General features: G+C 39.1%; 2 protein-coding genes across 2 annotated transcripts in view; one reads left to right on the top strand and one right to left on the bottom strand.

Annotated features, from left to right (window-relative positions):
- cfap107 (cilia and flagella associated protein 107) overlaps positions 1-425 on the top strand; it is a 5515-nt gene extending 5090 nt beyond the window's left edge. Inside the window, exon 4 of the mRNA XM_073825487.1 lies at positions 169-425. Within this exon, the coding sequence (XP_073681588.1) occupies positions 169-425 (257 nt within the window). The remainder of the gene's footprint in view (positions 1-168) is intronic.
- A 1507-nt stretch (positions 426-1932) lies between these two features.
- Positions 1933-5420, bottom strand: klhdc7a (kelch domain containing 7A). The gene has a single exon (XM_073826159.1). It carries the CDS (start codon positions 5006-5008, stop codon positions 2777-2779), a length of 2232 nt encoding a protein of 743 aa, XP_073682260.1. The 5' UTR covers positions 5009-5420; the 3' UTR covers positions 1933-2776.
- Positions 5421-9168: the final 3748 nt, after the last annotated feature.

The following is a 9168-nucleotide window of genomic DNA, read 5'->3' as shown; positions in this document are numbered from 1 at the left end:
TAATAACCCCATTTCCTCTGTGGTCTTTTCAATGTTTCTCTTTTTGTCGAGTCAATACTGTTACTGCAATGCTAGTGGCACAGAAACTACACAGTCTGTCTGAACATGTTCCTTTTTGTGATGTCTCTCTTTTTTTCTTTCTGCCTCTCTTTGTTTCTTTACACACAGGCCCCCCTACTAATTTTGGCTTGGCGGCTTCTTGGCGGGCTCGCGTGGAACAACAGCGGGCAGTTGTGCCCACACTAAGTGAGTATAGGGCTTCATACCCTCTGCACCCCATCAGCGCCTTCTGTTATTCTCGCCACGTCAGCATGCCCAAGCGCTTCTCCAGCAGTCAGCACCCTGCCAACCTCAGCAACGAGGACCTGGCACTGAAACACAGACCCTGCAGGCAGGTCTCCAGTAATCCAGCCAGCCTGCTGTGACCCTTACACCACCTTCAGCCCTCCAGCACCACACAGACTGGCCTCAACCTGGTGAGAAGGCTTGGAATACCTTGTTTTATTGATCAGTGGCATTTAAAACCAAAGAAACAGGAGCATTTCGCTTTGTGCAAAGACAAATAAAAGATGTACGCTGCAATGTGGTCCAAACGTCTAATACTTTTAGCTTTATATGGATTAGCTTTATATTAGACACTTTAAATAGTAAATCCATATTCAGATGAAATGAATAACGTGTTCTATGGAGCTACTAAAGGCAGCCACTACCTGACCGGAAATTATAAGAAGAAACACGAACGAGTGACTTTTATTCCTTAGTTTTTTGCACTCTTGTCCTTGATTTGTTATAACTTTTGGCAGTCTATAGTACTCCAAATGTTTTTCCCAGTCTGACCGATTAGTACAGCCCAAAACATGACAATAATAGACCATTTTCAGCAGCAATAATCAGCAAAATATGTGAGTTTCGTTCAGTTCAGTGGCATTCATTACATTCAGTGCCGCCAATATGTCGTGAAACACTGAGATTCGGGCACATCCCATCAAGTGTATTCTCCAGAATGATTTGACAATGACTCAGAGATCTTGAGCTTCAGTATGAGAAAGAACATCCGAGTTAACATGCTCAAACTTTTGAACCCCACTGAAATAATAATGGCCTATCAATATTTAAGAGTTTTACAGATTTTTCCAGCTGACATGCTGTTCTTTCGCTGTTTACCACATGTTGGTTTGTATTTGCAGATCTATTTTTATACACACATTAGTGAGTGTGTGAGAAACCAGCCATGTTAGCCAAAAAATAACCTCTTTCTAGGAATATATATCTTGTTAAAATAGCATTGAAACAACAATTCATTTGGCCAACAGTGCTAGTTCAGATAGCCAAGTCATTCATCGGCGTACTCTAAGGGGACGTTTCTAACTCCCATCCCATTAAGTGTTTAATTATGTTGAATCAAAGTGTTTAATTACAAGGAATCAGATGCTATATTTTACATCCAACCATCTGTTCACACTTCTCATGCTGTGTAGGTTTTATCCCACTGTGTTCTTATGCTAGGCATTGGAACGTTCCAACTATGTGTCTTTATACATTCGTGTCACTCACTTTTTGTATAGTGAATTAGTTCTGTTGAGATTCCATCAGCTCTCCCCCACATGATGGTGCTAGAGTTACGCACAGAGAGCAACGATACGTCACAGAGAATTGCATCACAGCACACACTCCTCTGCGTGCCTGCTTTCTTTGATCACATATGCATAAGCGATTGTCACGGTGATTGTATTGTATACTTTCATTAACATAAATTGATTATGTGATTGCTTTGCTTTTGACAGCATAATTGCATTTAAATTTAATTAAGATCCTGGTCACACAAACGCCTCTTGCTGCAACCACACATTTTGTCAGAACTCATTACATATTGAAGTCTAACACAAGAACCAAGACTCACTTATAATAGATGAAAGAATTTTATTCCCAGTTCTTTAGAAGATAGAGACAGAAAAGTGCATGAAGAGGCAAAGCTTTAGATCCTCTTTCCTTAGCCATTAAGTCATTAGTTCTCTGTATATTGTTTAATGGAATACACAAAGAAGAAATGTTTCTTCTGGGCTCCCCAAATTGCTAATGTGATGTTAAACTGTCTTTGCAAAGAACCTGAGAGTGTTAACATGAAACGCTTGAAGGAATTAGAGAAGAAACACGAGTAAAACCATTGACCTGAAATAATTCCCATTCTTCTGACAAAAATATGTTACTACAAAATATAATACAACAATTAGATTTACATCTTATAAAAATAAGCTTCATGTTAGATTAATCATTATATGCAAAAAACAACTGCAAATATGCAAAAAGGAAAGAAAAAAAAAAGCTATGAATATAATTAGAGAGCTTACATAAATTGTACTAATGGCAGCCATTTATGTTGTTTATGATGCCTGCTCCGCAACTGCAGTTCGGCTTTATTCTACACACAGTATTGATTGGTTAACATTACCCACACAGTGTTTCAAAAGCGGTATATTTACTGAAACATTTTAAGCACTTTCACAAGACATTTCCAGGATTTAAAGGTTGATTTAGACATCAGAGTGGTTTGAAGGCCCAAACAAACAAATAGCCTTCACTGCGACAGCAGATTTATTTATCATTAAGTGCTGTGTAATTGTGATCTAGCTGTACAATAATTGGATGTAATAGCCTTGATATTTTTTCTCAATTGCCACTAATTAAGAAAAGGTGCATTCCTTTAACATGTGCATAATATGGTCCTGAGTGTTTGTTCTTACCAGACAACCTCCTACTTGAAAGATCTGACCTCTTTTCAAACACAAGTTTGTTGAGTGGTGCTATCGGGCAGCACAAGGACGAACGGAAACAAAATACCTTTAGCCAGAGACAGAACTTTCAAATCCTGTGCGACAAAGCTCGGAGATACCTCATCTGCAAGGAACCTCAAGGTAAACTGACGGTTCACGCAGTAGATAATATTGTCCATGGTCACACATTGAAAGGCTGTGCAATGTGGGAGACGTATCGAAGAGCATTCGTACCACAGTCGGGCCACTGCGTGAAAGCGGTACACGCTGATGCCCAGTGGACTGACATCAAAACGGTACAAGAAATTTCTGACCGCCACCATTTCTGCGGTCTTGTCCCTGCTGCCCACAATCATGCTCTCCCGCCACGTGTTGGTCTTGGGATTATACCGCAAGAGGGTGTATCTCAGCGTGCCCCCTGCGACAAACAGTTCACCGTTACAAGCTGTGGCCTTGTGGGCTACGGCGAATGTCTCATTAGGAAGAGGGGCCACAAAGGTCCATCGGTTTGTCCTGGGGTCGTAGCGCTCAACCGTCGATAGGCATTCGCCTCCAATGGCGTAAAGATGGCCTTGCAGAGGCACGAGTTTGCAGTGAGGCCTTGCCTCATTCATAGGGCTTATTTCACTCCAAATTGAAGTCATTGGGTTGTAACAGTACACTTTCTTCGAAGGGGTCGCTTCACGGTCCACGCCTTGGAAACCCACTGCGATAAATAGATAATTATCCATGGTGCACATGGCGCAACCTTTAGATAACACTTCCTGGGGAATGTGGGTGTGAAGGTGCCACGTGTCCTTATAATCATCGTAGTAATAAATACTGCTGGATGACTTAACTGATTCAGACTCTGACACCGTAGACTGTGACGGACGTCTACTCCAATCTGGTGAATCCATATCTGCGACCACTAACCACTTCCTTCCTCTCATGCGTTGTGTTTGGATGTGATCACGCTCCCCTGCTTTCAGCCTGCCAAAGAGCCCTGGGTCTCTGAGGACCTGAAGGTAATTATCAGACATGACACGGAGAGCAGCTTGCTGAAGGGCAGTGTGACCGTGTTTTTTAGCAAGTGTTAGAGCCTCCAAGCAGTTGCCTAAATCGAGTTTCCCTGCTAGACTCTCGAGTTCCGCATTGCCCAGGTTCTCTGGTAAGTGTAAGAATTTCGCTCCTGCGACAGTTTCGACTTGCGGTTCCTCCGGCGCATCCAGACTTGAATCTAAAGGGATGTCATTGGGATGTGCTGGAGAACAGCTGCGAGGTGTTAAAGGCCTCTGTGTAGGCAAGGGGATTGGAAACTCTGAGTCACTGGCAGCAGTACGATAGCTGTCCTGACGGATGACTGCTTGCCTGCCGTACCTCACAGACTCGGGTTTGAATGTTGAGGGAGACTCGTTAGTAACTCGTGGGGCGATTTCAAGATCGCTAATGATGAATCTAGAAGGTTGTGGACTTGGCGATCGGGAGCGGTCCTTAAAACTGGGTAAATCCAGTGACTGGGATTTTTTAAACAAAGTCCCATTTTCGTTTTGACCATAGACTGGGCTGACAGATCGGGTGGGGCTTGAATCGGAGACGAAGTGGGATGAGGACTCTACGTAGTACTCGTAGATTTTTCCATGGACGCCCGTTCTACAATTCCCTGGCCCGTCCAAGATAAGGTCAGCGTTCTCTACTTTGATTTCTGCCTTTGATTCAAAACTCGAGAACATGCCCTGGAGACCAACATCCTGCCTCAGCTGCCTGCCAACACCTGTGCCACCTTCCAGCTTCTTCATTACAACCGGGGATCGGCGACCACTTGGACTTCCTGGATCTTTTTCGCTCACACCAGGAAGCTGTAAGGTCAACTTTGGTTTGCCACTCTCTGTCTCAGTTATATCCTCAACTATGTTGCTGTTACCTGCAGGTTCCTCCTTTGCACAACTGTCCAAGTCCAAAGTTTCAGGCTGACCCCTGTTCAGATTTAGGCTTTCTTGCAAGGGTTTCTCTGAAGATTCTCTGTCAGTATCCTCCTTTGCAGCTTCACTCTTTGGTTCTTGCTTGGCATTGCAGGTGCTGTAGCTTCCCCGGGTCGCTTGCACACCCCTTCTTTCGCTTTCTCGCCGTCTGTTTTGTGCCCTGTTGTGGTAGAATCTGAAAACCAAGGAGACAAATAACATGGTGGCCACGGATATTGTCAGTTTGCCTAGGAGCTGCATGTCAAACTGCACTCCAAGCAATTCTGCAATTGGCATCTCTGTAGCGAAATCTATGGTGGTCCACTGGACATTGGGTTTTATTTGAAGCCTCTTGCTTAGCGTATTCCAGCGAGTGTAGGTTGTAGTTTAGTTTCTGGAAGCAGAAGCACACTGTCAGCTGCCTCTCCTCCCACAGGATGACTAAAAACCTGATCTGTACAACAAGAGCATTTGCATCCTGTGTTCTCTGAGGGCGGGGACCAGTATCACTCCACCTGGTGCAGGTGATTTGCTATGAAAACACATTACTCCAGGGCTTTGGAGGCTTATCTAACCCTTTAGTTTCCCCGACATTTTATTTCAACTAAAATTATCTTCCATATCGTAATATATAGGGTTGACACTTTTCTGGTGAAAAGAAAAACAAAACGAGACATGCAAATTACATCACAAATGGAGTGATGACCATGTTTATGCCAGATTATCTGGTTTTAATTGATCATATGTCTATTTAACTAGGAAAATAGCTAACATACCCTGGCTATTGCAAACATAACTGGTGAGAATGGTGAATGTAATTTACTTAAGAGGTGGAGACAACTAATAGCCTGTATAAATTACAAACATAAGACTATATGACCAGGATGCTGCTGTTTGCACAGCAAAGGCAGAGGATCAAAGTTCTTTCTCATGAACACATGACAACAGTGTTGCTGATCAGCAAGGCTTCGAGAGATGACATTAGGCAGCTTTGCATTTGCAAAAGGCATTATTTGCATACCCTTAAAAAAAGAACACTGTGTGAAAAGTAAGATATAGTAACCTGTAATGCTAACTACTGTAATATGGTCAACTTGTCATCGGAGAAAATGATCAGAATAGCCATAAACACTTTGCTGTGTCCTTTTTTGACACAGACATTGTTTTGCTATGTGATAGCTGTCTTGTAGCTGCACTAAGGAAACCTAAACCAGCAAGCATGCTTACTTCTGAATAATTGATGGATATGTCACAAAGGTCTACTAGCCCTCTGCCCCTCCTATCATGTGTCAAGTGAAGAGTTTGGATCTGGAGAAACAATAGATTTGGCAACATGTTGTGAAAAAAGAATTGCGAAATTAATAATGGTGTCAAAGTGACAAGTTAATGTTAGAACAAACTAATCCAATGGATTTTAACTTTGCTGAATATGATCTACGCCAAAATCCCTCAACACCCAAGGGAGCTACTTTCTTTGCTTTCTACAGCACAGCTAATGCAACCTAAACATATGAATTACAGAAGATATAATAGACTACGTCAAGACCTCTGTAATGGATTCCTGGAAATTTAATTTTCCAAGGGATCCAAACAAAGTAAATCACCACTATTGCTTTCTTATTAGATAACAGGCTATTTTGGCACTTATATAATTAGGTTTTCTACACTTCTTGTTACTGATCGCTGGTAAAAAAAAATGCAAGCATGCTTTATTATTGAAGTCGTTAAATTTGTTTATTAAGAGTGAAATCTGGATACACCTTAAAATGTTTGTGTTGGATGTTTAAACTGGTTTAAATTTTATAAAGTAAACAACTTTTGACAGCATGTGAATGAGCTCATACATAATTGAGTTTACATTACTGTAACTGACATATTTTTTTTTAACCAAGCAAGAAAAGACCCAGAAAATCCTGAAGACCAGAAAATCTACAGTTGAAGTCAAAAGTTTACATACACCTTGCAGAATTTGCAAAATGTTACTTATTTTACCAAAGAGGGGTCATACAAAATGCATGTTATTTTTTTATTTAGTACTGACCTGAATAAGATATTTCACATACAAAATGTTTACATATAGTCCACAAGAGAAAATAATAAATTGAATTTATAAAAATTACCCCTGTTCGAAAGTTTACATACACTCGATTCGTAATTCTGTTGTTACCTGAATGATTTTTTTTGTTTAGTGATGGTTGTTTAGTCCCTCGTTTGTCCTGAACAGTTAAACTGCCTTCTGAAAAAATCCTTCAGGTCCCACAAATTATTTGTTTTTGTTTTTTTCAGATTTTTATTTTATTTTTTTTTAATTTTGTTGTATTTTTGTAAAAAGATAAATCTCAAAATCATACAGTCATTGTTGGAAAGTGTTCAAATACACAAAAATGCTGAGAAGCCAAAGAATATTTGTGATTTTTCTGAAGAACAGAAGGCAGTTTATCGGTTAAAAAAAAAAAAAAAAAAAAAAAAAAAGCTGTGGATCATTCAGGTAACAACACAGTATTAAGAATCAAGTGTATGTAAACTTTTGAACAGGGTCATTTTTTTTTTTATAAAATCATTCAGCTATTATTTCTCTTGTGGACTATATGTAAATGTCTTTTATAGGAAATATCTAATTCAGGCCAGTACTAAATAAAAAATAACATGCATTTTGCAGATTCCGCGAGGTGTATGTAAACTTTCGAATATATGTGAGAAGCAGCAGAATAATATTAATTCATATTAATTTAAATGACAAACATGTTTGTGTACAGACAAAACCTGACATATTTAGTATAGCAAAGTATTTTAGTAACTAGTTCATAATTGTCATTTGAGTACGTGGAGTGAGACCTAAAATGGCAAGGGGCCTATCTTCCTGATTTTATTAAGCCCATAAAACCACATTTCCCACCTAGGCATTAGACCTAATCCTTTAATACATGGTGTGTCTAGAAAAGCTTAAATTGCAATTCATATGAATGTAAAAAAAAAAAAAAAAAAAAAAGAGATTAATTTGCATGAGGACATCCAGAGAGAGCCAGGGTGGCATAGGACAAACCTAAACAAGACCATCAAGGGCTAAGCTGCATTCATAGCTGAAACATTTTTCTCTAATAACTCTAATAACATTACAGTAGGTAGGGGAAAATATTTTGTTATAAAGGCAATCAAGACTATTTATCATTGCATATATTTATCATGTTAAAAATATTAATCTGTTATAACAGTTTGCTAGTTCACAAACTGGTTTGCTTGGGTATGAGTAATTTGAAAAGTTGGTGAGCAAACAACTTTGATCACAAAGAATGCACAGATTGAGGAAATAATACTAAAACTGATCAAATGAATATACAGGCCTAGACCTGTACTTTCCTATAGGACAGTGTTGCATGAGTTACACCCTGTTCTTTCAGTGAGATCCCACAGTCTGAGACTGTAGTAAATTTGCTTAAATTTTTGCTTTTCCCCCAAATGTATCTCTTTTTTTCTTCCTGTAAAAGTGGGCGTGGCCATTTGTAAATGTTATGGGTGTGGCTTTCGATCTCATCTGCGTCCAGCTATTTTTAGCTGTACAAAACAGCTAGTTTTGCTGCTTGACATTGCAAATTGGTGTGTTTTACCGTATTATTTGAATGTATTATCTTAATTATTAGCACACTGGTTTGTAGTGCAAACAGTTTTACTGTTTACTGCACGTTGTTATTCTTCTCGTTATTTCCCTATAGCAGCTAATAAACCTGAAGTCTCGCCCATAGGCTTACTTCCATGTTGGCCAAAGCTGCACGAATTAACGTTAATAGAACACGATCTTATTCCTAAATGACAACAGTTTGCCTATTAAACCTTTGACAAATTCAAAATACAATCGTTCATATTATCACAGAAGTACTGGGATAAAAGTTTATAGTTTGGATATAAACTGATGTCTATGGTAGCGATCAAAACTTGGCAAATCATCTTTTGAAAGTAATTTTCACTTCAAATTGGTGCTTTAAATTACGTTGGTTGATTACAATGTTGATTCCATTATGTTGCCACTAGGTAGTGACAAGTGACTCTTAAAAAAATATGTCATTGAATCATTGATTCAAAAGATTCATTCAAAATTGCAGATTCATTCAGTAACAAAATGAGTGAAGTATTTATGAATACTTTTATAAATCATTCATTCAAACAAGTTTTTAAAAATAATCAATTCTAATTAATTGAACATTTTTGAATAAAATTAGGCAATTAAAGGGGTAGTTCACCCAAAAATGAAAATTCCATCAATTACTTACCATCATGCCGTTCCAAACCCGTAAGTCTTTTGTTCATCTTCAGAACACAAATTAAGATATTTTTGATGAAACCTGAGAGCTCTCTGACAACAGCAATTCAACTGACACATTTGGAGTACAGCAAATGTTGTAAGGACTTTAAGTAGTCCATGTGACATCAGTGGTTCATCCTAAATTTTATGAAGCTACAAG

Source organism: Garra rufa, chromosome 20, assembly GCF_049309525.1.
Source record: "Garra rufa chromosome 20, GarRuf1.0, whole genome shotgun sequence".
Lineage (NCBI taxonomy): Eukaryota > Metazoa > Chordata > Actinopteri > Cypriniformes > Cyprinidae > Garra > Garra rufa.
The sequence above is the reverse complement of the archived record's forward strand: the minus strand, read 5'-3'. Positions and strand labels throughout refer to the sequence as shown.